This window comes from Dermacentor albipictus, chromosome 10 (genome assembly GCF_038994185.2).
Source record: "Dermacentor albipictus isolate Rhodes 1998 colony chromosome 10, USDA_Dalb.pri_finalv2, whole genome shotgun sequence".
NCBI lineage: Eukaryota > Metazoa > Arthropoda > Arachnida > Ixodida > Ixodidae > Dermacentor > Dermacentor albipictus.
In genome coordinates this window covers 79227629-79251391 of record NC_091830.1, presented here as the reverse complement: position 1 = coordinate 79251391, position 23763 = coordinate 79227629, and the positions used below count along the sequence as shown (strand labels likewise).

The 23763-nt window shown below is 45.8% G+C and overlaps 1 protein-coding gene across 6 annotated transcripts in view; it reads right to left on the bottom strand.

The window, feature by feature from the left end:
* LOC139050390 (uncharacterized) overlaps positions 1-23763 on the bottom strand; it is a 527729-nt gene that overhangs the window by 153911 nt on the left and 350055 nt on the right. For 4 of the 6 annotated variants that reach the window (XM_070526672.1, XM_070526673.1, XM_070526674.1 and 1 more), the window contains exons 2-3: positions 22343-22420; positions 11022-11073 (exon numbers count right to left, since the gene is read on the bottom strand). In XM_070526672.1, coding sequence (XP_070382773.1) covers positions 11022-11073; positions 22343-22396 — 106 coding nt within the window. In that variant the 5' untranslated portion in view covers positions 22397-22420. The remainder of the gene's footprint in view (positions 1-11021; positions 11074-22342; positions 22421-23763) is intronic. The other 2 variants (XM_070526678.1, XM_070526676.1) reach the window with 1 other exon arrangement.

The window sequence follows — 23763 nt, the reverse complement described above, 5'->3', positions numbered from 1 at the left end:
TACGGGAGCTGAATGTGGGAGAAAAGTCAATGACCAAGATGACAGATTGTATGGGCACTGCTCAAGCGCAAGAAACGGAGCCCTGGTTCGATTGCCGGATTTACTGAGGGCGGCAGTACTCTTTACAAAATCGGCAAGTGGGCTCCCATTGGTGACTCTTACTGTACCTTACACAGCAGGTGTTTCCACTTTCTTCAGCTTCTCACGAAGACTAGCGCTCATGGCCGAGATGTGTGCACCGGCGACCATAAGTACCGTAACAGTAACGCTGTAAACTTGGAGATCGACCATATTAGAGCTGGTAAAAAGAATGAGACGAGGATTTGAAGCCGAGTCAAGAATGCACCTTAACCTCTGCATGCTGCACTCGTTTATCTTCTGATGCGTAGCTTCCAAGGTTGGCAGGTAACGGGAAACAGCGGGCTTGCGGCGAATGGACTGAGCGGTTTTGCAGTGAGTGACATCGGTGGTCGCGTGGCGGTGGTGACCTGCTGTACACGGGGGTACGAGCGTCGAAATCTGGCGTGTCAGTCGGAAGAGAGCGGGACGATGCTACACGGGAATAGACTGCAGGAAGGGAGTTACGGATGTTCCACCCAGTAGGCGATGGTGGCGCCTCCAGTCCTGCCACGCAATATTCCCAACTCGAGCACGTGAAACATTGTGCGATCATCCGTCGTCCTCCACCCAGAGGAACTGCAGTATTGAGAGTAAAAGGGCTGGTTTCTCGGTGCGACTGGTTGAACTGGTGGTGTGACTGGTATGACTGGCAGAATGCGCGCAGTGCAGAAAGAGAGTAAGAAATTACCGACTCTCTGCCTAACCATGCCTTGAATCACTGAAACTACAGTCTGATTGACAGTCGAGACATCGGACAGAAGAGGAGAGAACATCTTTGGTTGAGCAATGAGCAAATTCAGGAACATGCCTTGTCAGTGCCGGTGTTATTGCTTCTCGTTCACGAAGAATGATACATGCCAAAGTGTTCGAAGTCGGCAATTGTTAACGCGGTGGTGGTTTTTCGTATGGTGATGGTGCGGCTGTATTGGGGAGCCTGTTGAATTGCTGGGAGATACGGCGGGATTTTCCTTGTTCAAATCGCCGACACACTTTCACAATAGCGTCCACGGAAGCACAGTTCCTGATTACCAAGATGTTTATTGCGTCATCGCCGCTACCTTTGACTGTGTGCCCGATCTTGCCAACTTCGGACATGTTACTGACAAATTCATGGCAAAGCGCTAGAATGTGATTAGCATAGGAAATGTTTGATTAAAAAGATGACTGTGCGCGAAACCATTCATAACCTTTGGTTTCACGGTCATGTTCTGCTCATGCATGACATGACCATGCGTCTCGCAGCAGACACGCACGGTGCCTTTACCATAAATGCCACGTGCGCCAGTATAAGCATATCCTCACGCGTGCTGTGTTTGCTTACACGCTGATACCATGAGATCCAATCATTGACCTCGACGTCATCTGTGCCACAGATTTTTCCACGATCTTTTGGAAGCGATAAATTGACAAAAGGCGAGCACGGATGCTGCCCGGTAGGTTCCGGCATGATGTGTTCTTCAGTGACTATGGCGAGGAAAACGACGCGCGAACGCCTCGTTGTTCAGTGCGTTGGTTGTCGTGATGAGCAGCCAGCGTACCCTCGACCTTCACCAGAAACGTTTTTAGTCGAGTGCATTGCCTTTCGCCGTGGGCGTGGTTCATGTATTGGAAAAGTAAATTTGTATAGAATTGGAACATACTAGTCGCTGTACCTCAGCGCTTACCGAAAACGGGTGTTTCTGGTACATTTTCTACTAGTTCTTCTTAACGCTCAAATGCCTCTTACAAATGTTTTTCATTTGTTTTCCACTTACGGAAATTTGTACCTGCGTCTCTCATGATTCTCTTCGACATTATGTAGGTGTCTAAAGTTGTATTGAAGATGTCTGCACCAATGAGCTCATCATTGAAGTACAAACCTTTCTTCAGCATGGAGGCTATTGCCTTGTCTTCATCACGAATGGTGTCCAAGGGATGATGGATAGTTGCGCTTAGCAGGAACGAACTAGATGTTTATCAAAAAGGCACCCGAATGCAATTTTATTGCTCGGGCTACAGAGGACTGTACTGAACCAAAGAAAGCGGAATTCACATGGAATGAGGTTGCTGTATTTCGAGCTGCAGAAGCGCCTTCTGTTTGTCTGGGTCAATGGAAATGGGGTACCAGCAAAAAGGTATCGGAAGTGCAGCAGTTTGGGATTCAGATCCCCCCCCCGTTTTATCTAGACAGTAATTAAGAGGTGGGAGGGCTTGTGCACCTGAAGATGTGTAGAACGCTGCTCTAAGCATCCGAGTAAGTGATTCTTCTTTTATACTTTTTCTCTGAATCATATAGTAGACAACTCGTCTAATATAAGCGTTTTCGCGCACCTACTCTTTGTGTGTCCAGAGACTCGTATTTCATGGAGTCGCTTCGACCAGTTATGCTCATTCTTTTGAATTATCAATGGCCGCATGCTGGTGGGTGAGTTGGTTAAACATGATTACAACGAAGACGCCAGCTGGTTGTCCCGTGTCGCCTTCTTTCGACGGTTGTTCTATTTGCTGTCTTCGTTGTAATCTAATTAGCAAAATGAATGTAAAATCTGTTATGTTTCTTCGTTGTCAGAAAACATCTCTGGTTGTAGCGCACTCACCAAATTGACATCGCGTTCGAAGAATGCTTCGTAGCGAATTGATACGTGTAGTGTCCACCAAAAGGTAGAATCGATTGCGGCTAATCCTTAGATAACGCGGCTGCGTTCGAGTTCATTGGTCAATGATGTCTAGACATGAACTCATTCTTTGAGCAAGCACAATCGCGGTTCGGCATCTACTGCAAGAAGACACGGTGCATCTGCAAGGAATTCGCCTTGAAGTCACAGCTTCCGACCACAACCACGCAGTTGTTGTGGTTGGATGGTGCAGAAACTTCGTGGTAGCTAAACGTACCATGATTGCTTGCACAGTTATTACTGGAGCATTGTGCTAGCTACGAAACAGAAATGTTGTAATTTTACGCTTGTCACATTTTCATGAAGTCCCACTTGCAAATGTGTTGAAAGCGATTCTTATCTCACAAACGATTTTCACTCGTAAGATTATTGCGGGACCTTTGATAAATGATCGTTAGCTTCGACTATCCAAGATACCTCTAATGCTTGAAGAGTTAGCGTTTTGACCGGCATAAGTATATCAAGTTTCAAGATATACTCCGTAGTATTTTCGAAAGTTACTTATTGCACTATGGTACAATACTTCGGAGTTCTGAGTTTGACTACATAAATGCTGCCGTGCTGTTGGTGGATCTTGCTGTAACCTCTTGCTTCTTGTAGTTCGGTCCAAACATGCTGGATGCATGTCTCCTGTGCCAAACCTAACAGGTAAGCTGTACACGACAAGACCTTGACTGGACGTACGACTGAAGCAAGATTGACCTCATCTAGATGATGCTTTTTCTCAGCAAGAGAAAGCTTAGCCTCTCATGTGTGTGTACCATGATTGTTCTATTGGCACAAGAAACATTCGCGATTTGCCAAATACGTATTATGCAGAAAAGAAGCAGTCCTATGGTTTTTAATTTTCTAATTGTTCAATTGGGCCCGTGCCATCGCCGTGAAGCATGGCCCCCAGCTTTTTTAGTCTACCGTGGGAAAGTTGAGCGCACCTTTCAACTCGGCTTCTGAAGACGCAGCAGCCATCGTTTGTCCCGAAACGTTTCCGGGAGAGTACGCGATGAGAACTCACTTTAGAAGTTCTGTCCGCTTATCGCGCGCACGAAAACGAGGACAATTGCACATGCCAAATCGTGCCGCATGGAGACTAACAGCATTGCCGAAAAGCGAAGTGCTGGTATGTTCGATGAAGTCAGGCAACGAATATGCACTTGCGCGGCATCGTGTTGCTTCCGGAGACCTCTTAGATCCTTTCGAAAACCATGTCGGGGTGATTTCTGAAGGCTGATAAGTGATGCTGTTCGATTAATTTTTTGGTCGTAAATCGTTTCCTAATATTCTCGACAGCGTCCGCAGAACCAGATTCTGTGGTCGATTTGCCAGAATTGCCTGAGCTGCGAGGCAGTTCCCGAAGTTGTCGAAATTAGCCATGTGCGATAATGTCTACTTCAGGTGAACTGCTTTCGCAAACTGCTCCCAAAATCTTGACCACTAGTGAATATCTCCTTTAAAAGCGGGAAAGTTAGCTTAGGCTATTGAAATCTCGAATGTGACGGTGCTGTGTTTGTCGCCGCCTGCTTAGGTTGCGCATCCGAATAGTCCTCGTTGCGGCTTGCTTTCAGGTCACTCTGAAGCGGCGATCTGACGACGTGATTCGACCTGCACGCCTATGGCCTGATCGTCATAATCAGCTACAGCGCTATATTCTGCTTCAAGCTTGTTGTCGGGATTGTGTTCTTCAATAGCTGCATTAAGACTTGAGTGTTCAAGATTCCTGTAACACAGGCAGTGGGAAGTACCTGTAAGCTTGACGCTGTCTGCTTTGAAATCGGTAAACAGTAGTTAGGCCGCTTGCAAAGCATAGTGTTTTGGGAACGTTCAGTAGCCGCTTGGTCTTCAAGCGGCCCTTCAGTGAACTGATAGTGGAGTATCGGGAAAGGGGATCGGGTGTCAGTGGTGACAATCTGTCCCGCTGTTTTGCCGGATGTCGGTGGTATATTTGCCGAAGAACCACACCTGTTTCTTCTGGACAAGTGGATGTTTGTTGCGGCATTCAGTGTAGACGGATGTGACTGCTGTATTGCCAGTATAAATATTGTAATCATATTCCTTTGGGGATTTGATAAGTAGTCCCATATACATCGTAGATGGCAAATTGCATGCTAGTTCCTCTGCACTGACGTCTTGGTTGCGTTGCCGACACTAGCAATGGGAAGGATTGTCTTCTGTGCCGCGAGTTTTACGGAGAATAATACCAAAGGGTTCCAAGTATTGTGCCCACTTTGTATGAGAACTGCTGTGATGGCAGCCTTGATGGTAACCGTGAAGCTTCCGGAGGAAGCGTGATCGTTCTGGACGATACGACACGGTGTCGTCGACGAGAGCGGCTTTCCAGTCTTTGAAGGCTTGCGTCTAAGATGGTGTTAAGTAGTCGCTTGATTACTTAGTAGGCCGGTCATGGCACTTCGATGCCGCTTCATGGGCGGTTCCGCATAAAAAAAACTTCGGTAGAAGTTGAGCACGATGAGGGGAACTGACGACCGTTTTGAATCTCACTCGCAGAACGGAGGAAAGTGGGGAGGCAACGCGGGATGGAGGGAGGGAGCGGCTTCTGCTTCTCCAGCAACTGCGTACTTTGCGTGGCAGCACGGTCGGCTGTGCCGTATCATGACAGTGATTTATCTACGGCTCATAGCTTTTTGCGTGCTGTTTTCTTGCCGCGGTTTGCGTTCAAGCGATAGACTGCACGAAGGTCACTTCACTAGCAGCTTTTGCAGCGCTTGCTCACACCTGCGTTTTGAGAGTGTGTGGGCAGTCATCAAGTGTAATGTGTTCATAACTTGCTGTGCACGCTGGCACCATGCTTGCTAATTCGGTTAGTAAGCGAATGTTTCCGAATATGTAACTACCAGGCCCAATTAGGAGACGAGGGGTTTTATTTGTATGTCCCTCCACTTGATCTACTCCATCGCCTCTAAATCCTCTTCCTTATCTCATAAGGCGTACATCAACCCTCGCTCATGTCTAAAATCAGTGATGCGCCAGAAGAAGAGGAAAAGCTTCCCACACAATTTTATACGGCCGATAAAGCTACCATCCTTACTTAACTGTCTACTAATTTGCTATCTCAATAAAGGCTTCGCTTTTTGAGCGAAACTACGACTTTTTTTAATCAACTGTATTTCTGCCTTTCCGATTACCCATGTTTCTCGCTCACTGATCATTTTCCTTCTAAGCTGGGTCACTGATCAATCTGTGTTCAAATGAATGACGCAAATAGCTACTGTCCGGAGGGAACGCTTTACTGAGGAAACGCGAATTCACAACCTGCCCATGGCTGGACTAGCGTGGGTTAGTAAGTGGCCACATTAACCATTGTGCCGCTGTTCTGTGACCCACCTTCCCGCCGACAAATGGTTCACTGTAGATGCCGGAATGGATACGTATCGCTGATCAATAAAGTTCTTTGACACCAACATTGGCACTATAGTCGGATACAACTTTAGAAAAAAGGGGGGCGTCTACTCCTCCAAGGCGGAGGCACACGAGCATCCACCAATGGGCGCGCACTCTGGACTAACGTCATGAGCCGGACGGCCGGTGACCCCGCCGACGGAGAACATGGCCGCCCGCGCTTCGAGCTGTGCGAGGTCGTGCAAGCTGTGTGCTTCAGTACCACGTCAGACTGAATTCCAGAACTGGTTGTTGTAGTCTATCATGCAGGAAATATTACTGCGAGCTTACGATGCGCCATTTGTGCCGCGTGCGTTTATTTAGAGCCGTCATCCGGTGAAGGAACATTGCAGTGAGCATCGCTGGCGCTGCACTACGCTTTGCCTGAAAACAGGATCCCGCGGCAACCACTACGAACACACATCCTGCGTGTTTGTTCCATGTTGTTTTATTTTGCTGCCGAGTGAAGTTATGACGAGAAAAGTTTTCCAAAGACTGGAGCCTATTGTTAGCGGCGGGTGTGTTCCTGTACTGTGTCGCTGCGTTCTTGGTCGGACTGGGTGAAGTGATGGAGCAAAACCATTCTCAGGAGAAATCAGAAAAAGTGTGCGCGCATGCAACAAACCTACGATTGTCTCAACGGAAAATTGCAGAAGAAGCCTTCAACGCATATATTTGTCACCGCCAGCTAAGCGCGAACGATCATTGTCAGCAGTGAGATAGCGGAGCGTCTAGCAACGGTGTTCTAGCGTTGTGTAGCACCGTCGATTGATTGCTACCCACCAGTGCTCACTGCGCGCGCTAGCTGTAGAATGCATGCTGTGAAATTGGGAAAACACAAAACAAAAAAATTAAATTTCATGCTATTTAAAACCAAAAGTATTTATTTAAAACAATGAATGAAGTATTTTTGTACCTGCCTGCCTCAACCGTATTCTGAGCCCAGGTTTGTAATGGTTGCGACAAATGCATTGTTTTATATAAATACTTTTTCAATAGCAACTTACTTATTTTAAGTTTGGAAAACGAGACGTAGATATATGTGGACAAGCGCAAAGGCCTTGCAGAGCTGCTCTTTCTACTTTTGTCACTTGCAATGAAGCTAACGAGCAGACGGTGGGCAGCATTGTAGAAGGCACGGAGTTATTTTTCTATCGCTATCCAGCATGTGCAGTAGCACATGAGAGCTCTACTAAACCAGTCATCAAAATACGAAATTCCTAATTTATACTGAGAATTACGCGTTTCAGGAGCAGGATTTTTCTAGCGGAACTATTTTAGTCGCGGAGGCAATCGGCTGTCACGCATTGGTCATCTGGGTTGGGCCTCCCCTTTTTTTCTAAATTTGTATCCGACTATGGGTATCTGCAAGTCACTGTGCGTTGCTCTGAACCCATTGCATGAACACTTGTGCCACAAGGTATGAAGGGCTGTGACACCAATCTCGACAACTTCGTATCTGCCACTTGAATGTACCGATGTGCCGGGGCCAAATAGGTGCCTTAGACTTTGTCGATGCTGAACGCACTTGAGCCCACGTCATAAGGGTTTCTGAAGGGCAGCAACACGACGAACTAGCGGGATGTGAGCTTTCAGCGAACGCTTTCCATGCCAGCGCCTTTGCGGGAAGCGCCATGAATGAACTGGGTGTTTTGGCGCCCTTCAAGGAAGCTGTCGTCAGCTTGCGTCACTGAGTTTGTGCCGCGGAGGGTGCGACCACTGAAGGTGCAATCTCAGCGTCTGCACGCACAGGCACGTCATGCGTTTCGGAGGCGGCGTCATCTCATGGGGTCACGTGTTCCTAAGCAAGAATAGGATAGCATAGGATACACTTTATTGAATGGGCATGGGCAAGAAATGGGCAAGAAATGGGCATAGGCAGGACATGTAATGAGGAGGGAAGATAACCGATGGTCATTAAGAGTTACGGACTGTATCCCAAGGGAAGGGAAGCGTAGCAGGGGGTGGCAGAAAGATAGGTGGGCGGATGAGATTAAGACGTTTGCAGGGACGGCATGGCCACAATTAGTACATGACTGGGGTTGTTGGAGAAGTATGGGAGAGGCCCTTGCCCTGCAGTGGGCGTAACCAGGCTGATGATGATGATGATGACACTTTATTGCTCTAATTTACAGAGTCGTTCAGCGGTCAGACCGAATGCTTCCATCTTAAGCAAGCGCCAATGACTCTCACCACAGTACACGTCTCTTGCATCATTCCTTTCAAGACTAGCAATACGTTGTCTATAAATATTCAGTGCTAGCGCAGTAGCATATAAAGTAATCTTGAGATGGTTTTCGCTGCTTTTTTGTATTTCCACCTAATTTATTGAGTAGAATAGTTAAAGTGTACTATAAAAGTTGTCGAGATGTCATATGCGAACGGCGTTTTGATTTAGGGATTACAGGATTTAGCCCTTCAGAATTCTTTATGTACTTCACGGACTTTACGGGTTCTATGTATCTATGTATCCAAGCTTGTTTTTATGAACCCATTTTGCCTCTACCTAGGTCACTCGATAGTCCGTGGCCGAATCCGTAGCGCATCGGTCTGGTGTCCTGAAGGGGGAACATTTGAACTCCAGCATCAAATTGATTTGGGTCACACAGTATTTGGCAACGTGCACGTTCTTACCCCTGTTCAACGAAACGTTTTCATGCCAACGTATGTTACTGCAAATTGGAAGTCAGTAGTTGCTGCTGTTCGAGAAACTCGCTCCACCGACTAGGAGCACTGGATACGTGCCACTCGGCATGCGGTTGGTATCCAATGAACCTCTTTGAAACTTGTATCCAATGAAACTTGCGACACTGGGTACTTGCCAGCAGGTGCATGCCGATCTTCCAATAATCTGTGAACATTGAACTATAGGCTTTGAACTTGCACGACTAGGCATGTGTGACTGAAAATGTTCCGCCGTACATTGACCGTAGAAAATCCCACGGATTTCTCAAATTCCACGAACACACTTCAAAAGGGTTTCTCAATGAAAGAAACCCGAGGCATTGCCAGGATGCACAACAGAGGGAACAGGAATGTGCTGCTTCCAGTGAATGCATTGCACGCCGACGCTTTAGCAAGGTGCGTCGTGTACGCACCGCTATGTGCCGCTCGTGAATGAGCTTTCGCAACATGTGTCACTGAGTGGGCAGTAAGCGAGGTAAAAATTCGCAACATCCGCAGACTCCGGCTCGCCAAGATTCTCGCCTCAGAGGCCACACGCGAACTTCTGGGCAGGGTGACTAGATGGCGCTGCGCGTACTGAGAGAAGTGCAAGAGAGGAGCCCACTTTCCTGATGACATATGTCTCAGCGTTCGCACGCACGTCTTTCCGGTTTCATTCTTGGTATCCAGCTGACTGTCTGTTCCTCACTTGCTTTTTCATAACTCCTGGTTGTGTATATACACATTCAATTGCCCTGAGCCTAGTTACGAAGGACAGGCTAATAAAATGTGTAGAGCGAAAACCGGGAGCCAACGGCGCCATAAGCAAGCTTCTCGGCGGTGGCACTAGATGGCATCAGAGTATTTAGCGATTCGGGAAGCGCCAAGAAAGGTTGCAGTAAAGTGCAGGGTAATTTAGAGTGTATAACGAGGACCAGAAGCGATCAGAAAGAAAGTGAGAGATACAGACACAGTGAATCGAATGCAAATAATCGAAACCAGGAAGAGCATGGAGATTTTCGAGAACCCGAAGGAAAAAAGGAGAACGGAAAGTCTGCATGATAACACGAAAAGCAGAGCTTGCTATTTCAAGCTGGAGCTGGATAACCAGAAAAAACAGCACAGCGGACCAAATATTCTTTATTGACTCAAGCATGCAAGGGGCTATTTTCCACCGCCACGTTTCAAGCGGGATGCAAATAAATCATCACCGCCACCATCGATGCACCAAAGAGGAGTCAAGCTGCAGCAGATGACTCATATGTACCTCATTTCGACTTGCGTTGCGTCACTAAATTATTTCAAAATTAAATTGTGGGGTTTTACGTGCCGCAAGGACGATCTGATTATGAGGCACGCCATGAGTGGAGGACTGCGGAACAATGCGCACCACGAGGGGTTCTTTAACGTGCAGCTGATTCTAATTACAGGGGTGTTTTCGCATGTCACCACCATACAAATGCGGTCGCTGTGGCCGGGATTGTAGCCTGTGACCTCGTGCTTAGCAGCCCAACATCGTAGTCTGTAAGCAACAATGGCGGATACTTCAAGTCAAAGCTAAATGCATTACCACCGACAGTCACCATCAGATGTGCTCTGCGGATTTTTTCATATATCCCCATTGCTATCATAACTGTCATGTGATATACGCAGTGTAAAAACAAGCAGCTCTAACACCAATTTATTATAAGTAATAGAAAAGTCTGTGTTCAATGTGGGTTCCAACTTGGTGCTTAGTACTATGCTACCGGTTCGTATACATATAGCGACTCTTTAAAGGTTATTGAATTAATAATTATCTTAAACATGCAGTACATAGGACTTACATATCATTTTTTTTCAGGAAATGAAGCGCTAACGCTAACGGCACACAAAGAAGGAACAAAAGACAGGACAAGGCGCTTCTACTGTCCAAGGTCCTGTCTTTTGTTCCTTCTTTGTGTGCCGTTGCCGTTGGCGCTTAATTTTTTTTGAAAGCTATGCACCAGCTAGCCCCACAACGTGTTTTACTGTTATGTATCAAAAATTATGAAGTGCTAATTTCTTAGCAAGCTCTTCTTTTTCCAGCCTGACCCAACTTCAGTCATGGGATTGAGAAGCCAAACCTGAGTTTCAGCTAGCTACAAAGAATTTTTCACTAATGCGCAGTGTGTCGGAAAGCGTTGATGGGCAACACAATAAAATACTTGCCCAGTTGTAGTAATCCGGCAAGCTCAGTCAAAGCGCTAGATACGTTCGAGATCTGTAAGAGAATAAACATTTTGTACATAAATTGCATATATCACTTGCTAGAAGTGTGACGGTAGTAACTTCCAAACACATCGCCGAAACTGTGTAAGGCCAGTCCAACCGACGCGAATCATTTCATAAGGGCTCCTGATTTGTGCTTTGTCGAGCTATACACTCTTGCTTGTTTTTACTCAGAAATATTAGGGTAGTGCGACGTATTCCTTAGCGTCATGGCTTATGACGTATAAGCAACGCCCACGTTCTCTGGTCGAGGCATGTTTGCAGTCTCCACAGTAGCGTGGTTAGTGGTGCTCAGTGTGAAATCATTGTATTAATGAGCGAGCGCCTCTGGCGTGTCAGTTGCGCGTCAGATGCGCCTCTAACGTGTGAAGGGGGTGGAGCTAAGGTCCTTGCTGCGGATGATGTGGGCTTCACGCATGGGGGATAGAGGATCCCCGCATTTATGTTTGGTCACGTGATTCATGACAAATCAAGCCCTGCCACCTGGACATACGCACTAGCAATACTCAATTCGCTAAGTTAGCTTGTTACTTCACACTTTTCACAAAACAGAAAAAGTGAATTTAGCGTAAATTCCATTCATCACCTTCAGCATATGTCCTCTTAATTTTCCATTATTATGCAAATTTTTAAATCGCAATTAGGATTTTTGCATTATTTGGCGGGATTACTAAGCGAACATTTGTTTGTGTTTCGCGGAAAAAAAAAGAAATGAAAAGAACCTTGCTTGACCTTCTTAAAAGAGTTTATATAAAATGATTATAAAACTATAATATAATCGTACATAACGTATATAACATGATACGTACGCGCACCCCCCCCCCCATCTCGAATATAACTTTTCCAACTGAACAAAAGTTTTCGAACAGTGAAATTCTAGCCACCAACGACCGATTAGAACGCTATGCACTGCAGTAAGCTAAATACTTGATTCAAGAACTAAAGTTTACGAAAACAAGGAATCGTTACTATTTGTCTCGTAATTTCAATGCTATCAAAGATGAACCTTCATGATTTTTGAAATATTACAGATGTGCCTAGAGCTGAAACCAAGTGGCTTGCGATTTATCTAACATGTATTCTTTCTCGCATTAAATCATAACACTAAGCACTTACCAATCAAGAATGTATTTGCTTATCAATCATGTTGCATTTCAATAACGTTTGTCGGACCGCATTCCGACTTTGAATGACCGAACATACAACCACGGTGACGAACGCTTCGCTCAATTTTTTTGCACATTGGGGCACCATCTATTCTAGTAGTTATCTAAAATAGTTTTGGCCTGTCAACTACCCCGAATCAATCAGGACGCCTTGTTCTCAGCTCAGGAAATGTCTTTCCTTTTAGGAAGTTCTCGAGGTTCGTCAACTAAGAAGTTTTTGGAAACGAGTATACCCGTAACCAATACCTGGTAATTGTTAAACCTGTCCCTGCATCATGAATTGTACCACACTTTCTTTTTTCACAAGGTACATCACCTTTGGTGGCTACGTGCCGGACTTTTCATGGCTGCTCTTGCCCTGATCACCAACAAAAAAACCTTGACACTAAAACGTCTGCTTTAAATGTCACTGATGCTCTCGAAACTCGAATGTGCCGCATCAGTATCGGACATGAGCAATGGAAAGTTACCACATGCATTAGAATATAAAGTTTCTAAACAGGGATGGAGTGCCTCAGACAGGCTGGCCAACGTTTCGATAGGAGGACCTATCTTCGTCAAAGGCGGCCTCGTCATCCTCGGCGTGTTAGTTTTAAAGGGTTAGTGCAGTGACGTCACGTGCGGGTGTTGTCGCTGGCGGCTGGTTTTAAAGAGAGAGATTACAAGAGGGAACAGGTGCTGTCGTCCGTCGTCTGTGAGCCTCATTCTCAAGACGAGGGGACAAGAGCGTGAGAGTGGGCACGCGGGGAGAGAAAAAAAATAGAAACAGAAAAAAGCGCAAAAAAGGGGGAAAAAAGGGAGGGGAGCCAGCGCGGCACCAAGACACAAAAAAGGGGGGGGGAGTGAAAGAAAAAGAAAGAGAAAAATGAAATCTTTAAGAAGTACGGGGCCTCGGGAGCGTGTTGGGGATGCGAAAGGTTAGGAGGTATTCAGGGGGAGTCGTTGGCGGCATGTTTTTGAGGCATTAGAACGGCCGGTCAAGCGGTCTGTGCGCCAGGCGCGAGTAACACAAGAGGCAGAAAAGAAGGAGAACCCCCCCCCCCCCACACACACACAAAAAAAAAACATGAGTTGAAAGTGACTTGAGTAGCATAGTAGTAATAGGTCGAGTAATGTTGAAATAGTTAAGGTGGCGACGAGAAGTCTGCGGTGCAATGTATGGGGTGACTGAAAGGCAGCGGCATGGTCTTTCAAGGGGCACTGCCCCACGCGCTTAACGTAGGTGTCGTTACGGCGGCATCCAGAAGGCGATATTCTGGGTTGAGGCGCCGAAAAAGGCATATTGACTTCGGAATGTGTTGTCGAGGGGGTTTCAAGAAAAAAAGAAAAAAATGAAAATGAAAAAAGAAAATGCATTAGAAGTATTTCAACAGACCTATGGTCATTTTATTCTATCTAATTATAACAGAATTGTCGCTGTATGCGGCATGAAATCAAATTTCTATATGCCGTCATTAGCACGCCATCGTAGAGTCTGTGTAGAGCACACCATCGTAGAGCCCCTCTGTGTCTTTAGTTAATTCTCATTTTAAGCGCGACCTACCTGTTTTCGCTCCGCATTATGTTCAACCTGAGTGACGCCATCGCCATGAGGTTAGAATTTCATCATTCAGAATTTGTGCTGCCTTGCCATTACACCTTCCACAAGGATATTAAAAGAGAAATCACATTCCCGTGCGCATTTTCATCGTATCCAATAAAGCGCATTTCACAAACTCATATATCTTTCTATTACGAATACACTTTCCCAATACATATTTTTGCATGCATACGTGCCTGTAGCACGCATGCATCATTTCGTACTAAAGGTAACCACTGCACTCTGTAATGTAGTTTGGCCTTCAGGGTATAGTAATAGACAACAAATAGAATGGCACGTCACCCAATGTCGAATTGGTTTCCGCAAGTTTATGCGCTGGCAGGATAGCAATGCACTGCTCTATATTGAATGGGATAGCGCTCTAGTGCGCACAGATCATCGTCGCTGATGTGACAATGACTGTTGTTATTTCTTCCTGAACCATGCTGCTGTGATTGGGATTGACGATTACAATTACATTTTTTTTTCAGAGAATCCTTCCAACAAGGACCGCGCTCAGCGCTGAGCTCCCCGGAGATGTGTACACGGGGTTAGTAAGTCGGTGCATGCCGACGCCAAAGACAAGAGCAAGCACAGTCGGAATGGTTTCGCATTGCCCGAATAGGTTGCCCGAAACGTCGCACTACCATGAAAAAATAACGCAGAAAATCCACTGGAGCTGTTTAAGTATGCATTGTGCTACTTGCTCATCTTCAGTAAGCCCGGTGTCATTAATAATCTTACCAAACTTATCAGGTCAGTATAAAATCTTATGAATGCTTATACGTCATTATAAGCCCTATTATACTAGATCCCCACTTAGCAACCCTTACCAGTAGTTATCAACCTTGCCAGTCTCGACCGGCCTTCATCAACATTTATCGGTCGTTATTAGCCTTATTAGAGTTGACACCATCGTCATCAGCACTTGTCTGGGCTATTCAGTAATATTAGACATTATGCGACCCTTATCAACAATTATTGGTACTTATCAGCCTTATCGCACACGATCCGACCCTTATCGATTATTATCAGTTTCAAGAAAATTGTTCCCCCCATTTTAAGCCCTCCTCACTTTTTGCACCTTATCCATCCGCGTGGAATCATTATCAAACGTGATGGCACTCACATAACCCCTCATAAGTTTTCACCGTAATGACACCTTATCTTTCACTGTTGCGGGACGCGAAGCACGTGAGCCGTCAAAAACCGGTGGCATATTGGCCAGGGAAGGAACGTCCCTACAGAAGGCACATACCGCGAGCACCGTGGAGCATCACGCATGTGGCGCGTATTGCTCTGAAATTTCGCAAAACGTCGCAATTTTCCTTACGTCTAGAATGCTCGAAGTCATCTCGAAGAGACAGCTTTCATTCTTCAATCACGGAATTTTTTTCCAAAGCATTCACAGAAAGTTTTCTGCTTTGGCATTTGTTTCGTACTGCTGGTAGAACACAGTCATATGGGTACAATGCGAAAGCATCATATATCCCAAGAGGAAAAAATTCCGGCGATGTTCGCAACGAGCGGTCGCAACAATCGCCATTTGCGACGTCATCATCGTCTTGTATGAGACCAGTAGTAATACAGAATTAAAGTTAGAAATTAAATTAAGGTGGCTGAAGGTGGAGTAAAGTGAATTAAGGTGAAGCGAATGAAGGGGAAGTAAAGTGGGTTAAGATGAATTAAGGTTGGTACAAACTAAAGCAAGATGGATTAATGAACAAGCAAGTGTCTTAACCTACAATTCCAGCTGAGGACACGTGAACATGTATGACATCACGCGTCATGGACGTAACCAATTCTTCCAGAGGTCATTATGTTTAAACTGTCACCGTCTGCATGGTTTGTAGACATACGAGAGCCTGAAGTCGACGGCAGTGAAATGACGAATATTACCGCGCACGCAACGATGAGGACGACGGCAGTTGGACTGTACGAGTTCAACGGAACGTACTGCGGCATTATGACAGAGGCATCACGACAACAAAGTTACCACAGCGTGATGACGATGTCATGAAAACAGCATCACACCTACTCTTTATTCTACAATCGCTGACTACTCAGATACCAGGTAGAGAGCTCGTAGTGCCACTTTCTTGAGAGTGGCGGTATCGATTAGCAGTGAATTCCCAAGAGAGATCTATGTCATAGATATAACGTGGGTTACGAAAAACAGAGAAGAACGAGAAGGTTGGCTGCTGGTGGCAGTAGCTTTGCTGGAATTTCCAGCAATCGCTTCACCCTAGCGTTTCCTTTTAACGTCCGCGGATAAACATTGACGGCGATTAACTGTTCATTGCCGCATACCGAGATAGAATGGCACTTCTAGACCAAGCTCCACCGATATTCATTAAAATATCTTGGAGCATTAAGTCAGCGTCGGCGTTTATCCTTACTAGGTAAATGTGTTTCTCAACCCTTCCGTTGTCACTGAAGTTCCTCTAGGCTTCGTACACAGTTTTCGCAGGGATTCGTGAGGGTTTCCTGATTGTTCGTGAGACGCACATATAAAGGCCCAGATCACGCACTCTCCAAATTCACTGCAAATGCCGTAAATTTTGCCAACACTTTACCTTTAGCTTAAATTTGCCTACACGTTACTCATAACATGGCCGTTAATTTTGTCGAATACAAACAAGGTGCCATGTTTAGTTAATCAATAATGCTGCAGAAGCAAACTGCGAAGTTCGGATGACACACACGAATTGCAAAAAAGGAGAGATGAACTATTTCTACAACGCGTCTATTAAATCACGTGAAAAATATTGCCACACAGTGAACTTCCAACGGTCCTTCTTTACCATTTGTAAACTAGCGCTGTGTCGGGACAATATGGAACATTCATAACAGCGGCTGTATGCTGCGTTATAATACTTGAATATTTTATTTTGTACAATGGTTTGCTATAGCGCACTTCCCTCCCCCCCGTTTACTTTAATGACATTCGACCTCGCAGGCAATAACACGTAAAAGTTACAGATCAGTTTTAGGGCTGTGGTCTGAATTTTGCACCGCTCGTAAGAAACACTGATGATGCTCCAGAACGCATGCATACCTAATTTGTTGTCAATAGCCAATTTAGTCCGTGAAGTTCGAACTTTGTATGCACATCACCCATTACGTGGCCCTTGCAGTCACCAAACAAAGATGCTCCGTCGTTCAGTGAACCGGTGACGCCTGGTACACCTCATGCCACACAAAACTAGGGATAAATGACAGTTTAGTAATCGTTTGAGAAAAATTTGACTAAGATGAAGTTGTTCTAGCCTACAGGTATTTCGTAACCTTGAGAAGCATTGCTAATAGTAGCCGTATCGCATATTCTAAAGCTTGAATAAGCATTCTTTTAGAAAAGCTGGGTTTATTGCCGCCAGAGTTTTCTTCGCGCCTATATTTTCCTAACGTTTCCTCCACGTTCGTTAAATTTAAGCTTGTCACAGTGGTAGTTATGCCCGGATAGCGGGCTACATTTTGCGCCGCGCATACGAAGAATTACTACGCCCTCGAACACTTCCGTAGCTAATTTATTGCTATAGTTCTAATTACCCCTGCTTTGAATTTTAATATCTTGTTACTCCTAATCTGGCAAATAATTCTCTAGATAAAAGTATCATGCGTCGATCCAAGAAAGCAAAAAAAGTAACGTCGTATGTGACTAGAAAGTAGGGACGCGGGCCCAATAATTATTTTCGAACTTCATCTTGAAGTAAGGAACATGAAATATTCACCACCCATTGCACGCGAGATTTCCCTTTACTGAATGTGAGACTAAGCGGACATCACGCGGACACAGCTAGATATTTATCCCAAAGCCGACGCCGAGCATTTCAACCAACCAGGTTATAATTTTGAGGAATTTAAACTCTGCAGCTTACAGTGAAATTTCCGTTCCGAACGAGAAACACAATACGGAGAATCATACCTTATCCATAAGTTCAAGAGATTGCAACCAGTAGGCATAAACATGTCAAAGGGAGCTTTAGAATCTATTCGCTATGCTAAATTTCAAAATATAGGTAACAACAATCACTTTGTTGCTATTCGTTTTTGACTCTTTTCATTTCTTTCTTTCTCTTTTATTCATTTATTCGGTGTCAGTATTTTTTATATATCTTTTCTTACCAGCACCGATTCCTGACGCTGCTTCTGTTATCTCATTTAGAAACGCGATAGCCTACGACCACCAGCGAAACAGGTGATAGAGGGGTGCCGTGCGCGCCGTTGACACGCGGGCTGGCCCACGGCTGTTGACACGTGGCCGGCAGACGGCCGTGTCACCGGCCTTGTGCACAGCACTCCTTTATGGTCAATTCTAGACCCTCAACGCCAACGCACCTTCGCTCATTGCCCCACCCACCCGTATTACCCGCTCTCCCCTTTTGAAGAACCCCACCTATATATACTGTGGCGAGGAACTCGTAAGTCGCCTGGAAGAAGACAAGTCTACTTGTCGAAACGTTAGCTCCCACTTTCACCTCGTTCTCGTTTTGCTCATCGTCTTGGTCGAACACAGAGAGACGCAAGTAATTATGGCGTCACCCTAAGGATACTGACTGAAGCTCAGACATGAATGTGCCCTGATTATCTTTATTGTCATTCCAAACAGGCACAGTGTAACGGTGTTTAGATCATTTTAGTGTTTTGTAGAGCATCACATTGAGAGACTGTGGGGTTCGGCAGCACTTACATGACAGGTAACCTAATGATATAGCAGCGTTGATTATTACATACTAACTAAAGGTAAGATGAGGCCGGAACCCTGAGATATGTATAAGAGGGGTCAATACGAAACCCCAAGGACGCTTACGTCAACGATTGGCAACGTATTTATCGAACTTGGTCGCTGACACGAGTTTTTTATTAACCAGGATGACAATATGCAAACAACGAGCGCCAGTTGTACTGCGATGGGCTTTTATGTCAACGGCACCGATAAAGTCAGCGTGCCGACCACGTTCGGTCGAACAACGCGTGAGTGGCCGTCGAACCGACAACGTGACAGCTGCAGCCCTTTCGTTTGCATTTATAATAATCGCGCACAAAGTAACTTAGAACACGCCCAAGAAATTGGAATGCATGAACTTCAGCCCTCCCAAGCCGTGCACGTAAATATAGAGCTACTCTTGATCCTGTTCAGTCAACGTTAGGCCTGGCGCCATCGAGTTCGTGCCCGCGCTAACAGCGGACCTGAACTGAAAATTAAGCAGCTGAAACGAAGGAAACAGCTGTCGTAGTTCAGTTATATCCTTAGCGATTTGAAATCGACCACCCTGCACTTCGCGCGGCGCGTACACAATAAGCTGCAAGCGGGGACCCAGCGCTGTGCCGACAACCGTACGCCACCATTGCCGTAGGCTGCCGGTCGCATTCGCTAAAACAGCGCCTAATTAAACCATGGTATTCTGCGCGCCCAAACCACTATATGATTACGAGGTGCGCCGCAGTGGTGGACTCCGGAATAATTTCGACGGCCTGGGGCTCCTCATGTGCACGCAATGAACGGCACATGGGCATTCGCTTCGTTAGATGGGTGGGTCTGTGCGGGTTGTCATGCTGACACTTTTCTTAATCCCAGAGAGGCACTGTTTAACTCTGCGTCAAATGGCAAAGAAGAGACGGTGAATGGGGTACTGCACCATAAACAGCCACCTCCCTTGTTACACCATTGGTGTCAGCGAACGCATCGGCGTACTTGCGAGAACAGTACGGGCCATAAATGAGGGCTTATGCGAACACAGTTTTCCCTAATAATGCTTTATGGCACGCGGAAAATGTAAGCATGATGAAGGTAAAACAAAACGAGAATCAGTAATAAATTACCGGCCCGTAATATATGCATCCGCATCACAGGTGCCATTGCCTATGTTGCGTGGCCGCTTATGTTGACCCGTCTCGAGGTGGAACCTCCCTGCTCCTATGCGCAGATAGGCATGTTTTGCTAGCGTGTCACATTATTTTATATCAGCGATGCAGCTTTTCCCGGATATTTGACGCCAGCGATGATCTGTGGCTGTAGATGTCGATGTAAAGAAGTGCACCACTTCTGTAAATCCGACGCGGAAGGCCGGGATTGAACATTTCTTGAATACGCAAAACCGTAAAGAATATGTGAGGCAAGAAGCGAGGTACCAAAGCGCAGAAATTAGGGACGACAAACTCCAATGCAGCCGCGTCTGCAGACTGAAGTCAACCTTCCTTTAGCGGCCGCACTGTTGGCAAAACAGCGCGCTCAGCGGCGGTATAACGTAAAACTATTGCAAACATTGCTATTTCAATTCTGCAATCAGCCCTCCGCAATTGCTGAAAAACTTTTTTGGACCACCCCCACTTTACCTGCCTCTCACGCAACGTCACGAAAACCGCGATAGCTTCCCATCTCATATGACGTGTACACACTTATTATGCATGTTTTCACCGAACAGAAGGAAAATAGTTATTTCTGATTCGACACTTTTCGCCATTAGCCCTCGGCTACTGGTGAAAAGTTTTCGGATTGCAGCCACTTCTGCCTCTCACATGACGTCGCAAAACCGCCAAAACTCACCGCGTCAAAGTGACGTGTACGCGTTAACGATGCAATAATATCCCGAACAAAACTAAATTTTCTTCTGAATAGCCGCAGGCTGCCCCGTTCCGAAAGGAATAAAGGATGGCTGCCGCCGATCAATCAAGCACTGGCTTCTCGCACCTGCCGGAGAGTATGGGTTTATTTGCGTGTAATAGAACTTTTTGCGTGGCCATGTAACCTTTTCGAGCACTTTCGGCGCATTTACAACCTCGTTCTGCCAACTCTTCTTTGCTGAGAATCCGTTTTAGCGTCATCTTTAAGCTTCCGTGTCATGTCGCCGTGATTTTCAAACAGCCATCGCAAGCTAAGTGGGGGAAAGCGGACGAATCACAAACGCCGGCACCACCCTCTTTATCCGGTTATCGGTTTTCAGTGGACTGGCTCTGCCACATCGAATCCCTCTCCACTTGAGCGTGCTGATCGCGTCTTGTCAGCCAATTAGAGAAGACAAGTCGCTCAGTTTAGGCAATGTTATTTGTTGGTCAAGCAAACAAAAGTGACCTCCTTTGAACGAGGACAGAGTTTGATTCGCCTGTTCAGACAAACATGCGGGTGACCGCCCGATGCTTGCCTCATTGGTCGCGCAATTTTGACTTCAGGGGATTGTAATAAAAACATATTGGAATAGTTTCACGTTATAGGGTCCCTTCTGTGTGTTTTCACGTTGCTACGACTGCAGACGCGGCGCCGAGCCGTAAAAGTGGTTTCATTACTTCTCAGCTGGTGGCCCCACAACATTAGCGCTGGTGATGCACTTGAGATGCTTAACTGTCTAGAAGCCTAATTGTTCATTTTTTGCTATTCTTAACTGCTATGGTACGTGATGCCAGTAGGGTTTATGTTTTATTTTTATCCACAGAAGTGGATTTTTTTCCAATAATTTTGAGCGCCGAAATCCAGCATCAATAGTACGCTTTCTACACCCCATCTTTGTACGAAGCAGACGAGAGACGAAAAGTAGGGCATTGGAAACGTGAGGCCCCACTTCCCCTGTGGCGGTCTTTGCTGTCGGTACATGTGATGACGACAGTGAAGCTTTGCTGCAAGGACAGACAGGCGAAGTGTTCACGTGTCCGTGTGTGACAAATAAATGCGAGCTCATCTTCCAATCTTTTTAACTCTTAGTGCTTATTCGGACTAAGCGATTTCATACTCGGCGCTGTGGTAAATACATAGCAAAATTGCATTCATGCGCCGCGTATTTGCAATGTCTTTAGCTATAGTTTGAGTAGATTTGTTGGTGAGGCAAACTAGCACACCGGCTGTTCGCGTTCCTTGAAAGATCTATGCGCAGCTAGTGGGTGAAAGCTCAGAGTGCCAAGTTAGGCTCTTCTCCTCTGCTAACGGAGAAGGCGGCGCGACTTGTGTACTACTCTATTACTACTGGATAAAGTCGCTGCTACGAATTTAAGAAAAAAGCGTACAAATGTGGGAAAGCCCCTTTGCCGCATTCATACAAACAGAGCTTATGCTTTTAAAGCGAGACCATTTGTTCGCTCAGTCAAACAACCATGGAGCATGCATCGACAAGCTGACAAGACTGACAAGGAGAGGACATGGCTTGGATGGACACATTTTGAGGGGCATTTGCCCTCCACATCGGCTAAGAAGTCCCACAGGGTGCACACCGTTGCAAGGGACTACAGATATGCAGTATATGAATATACAGAGCAGCTAAGCTACAGTAATTCTCCTAATACTGTTTGTCGCAATATTAACTATGAAAGCGGTAAATAGTTTCGCATAAAGGTACATGGAGAATAGGTATCAAAACCGCACTTTTATGTGCTAAATTTTCCGCGTATTCCTAAAATGTTCATTGTTCACAAATAGGCTACGTCTAGCTAAAAGACTAACGTTTTCCCTGGATTTAGCATTTCGCCACTTATTGCGCTTACGTTTCAACTATGTGTTCCTAGAACGCTTGTAATTTCAGTGTACTTACCAAGCAGGCGATTCCTAGTATCATCACGGTCATCGGCGTATCGCAAAGACACATCTTTATACAGTTGGTTTAGAGGCTCTGAAAAAGAAAACACACACAAAGGAAAAATCTATCACTTGTTATTTCACAAGCTGGAAGGCCATTGTTCTGATTCCCGCCAAAAATCGTGAATTGAACATTTGGGCGTAGTTTTCATGGCGATAGCACCATGGAAACTGTAGGCGAATTTCTGCCCTCAGCGTAGGCATCGCCGTCGTATCATATATTTTCAGGCATTGTGCTCTCGTGACCAAAGCATATCATCGCCAAAGCGAAATTATTATTGGCAGTCGTTTTCTTACATGCGCACGAGAGCCAGTCTTGGTTTATTTCATAGGTGCTGATGCAAGCACAATTATTTAATAACTCATGGTCACCTGTCATCATTGCGAGCCCCGTTGGCGTGATGTTCCATATAAAGTCCAAGTGGGAAACGTCGTGACCGCAAGCCGTATGTTGCAGGTGTGAGTGAAGGTATACGAAGGTGGTTCATACATGAACACACGGAAGCGCAATTCTTGCACGCCCAAGGTAGGAGGGCAGGGAGGAAGTGCACTGTCTTCCATAGGACCCAACCACGAGGTGGGCGTTCTTACTTAAAAGTGGCTGCGCATCTTGAAAGCGATCTGTGCTGAGTAAGGAGTCTAGAAGTGCTCAGGGCTGAGGGCTTTGTGTGCGCTGCGTTCTCGCGGCTTAGCTCTCCATGAAGCGAGAGGCCGTCCAAAGAGCAATTCGCTCGCTGCTGCTGCTGCTCTTCATCGCGACAGCGCTTTGACAGCGATCCAGTAAGATGTGTTCTTGTTTGCGTGTGCGTGCGCGACACCATGCGTGTACATTTATATAGTTAACGAAGGTTTACAAGTTTACAATTTACCTATCGTCCTCAGTCCGCATAGCTCTCTAATTTGCCATCGCAATCGGTGCTTCACGTTTTAGGCGAAACTGGGACTTTGTGTGATAAATAAAATTACACATCTAAAGGGGATTCTGTCCGCGGGCGTGGAGTTCACTGTATACGGTGCACAAGATGCCGGCCTTGTTATACGGTTTCTATTTTGTGTGTTTTTTTTTCGTTGCTTCATTGTGCATGGGAGTTGGGTGGTTTCGTTTGCTCTGGAACGAAACTTTCTAAGATTAGGGTGCGAGGGGAAGAGATGAGTGAAAATTTAATTTTGCCCGCTCGGCACATGGCAGCCTCGCATTCATCGGAGTATTTATTGATAATGTTTGAAATTCTAGGATTACAATTATCTTTAAACCCCTGTATGTAGGGGCAGATAGTGCTTTTACAACACGGATTTACGTGCCAGCTTGCGCTATTGTTAGACATCTTCGAAATAATTTTGATGTTGCTTTGTTCAAAAAGAAAGAACACAACATGT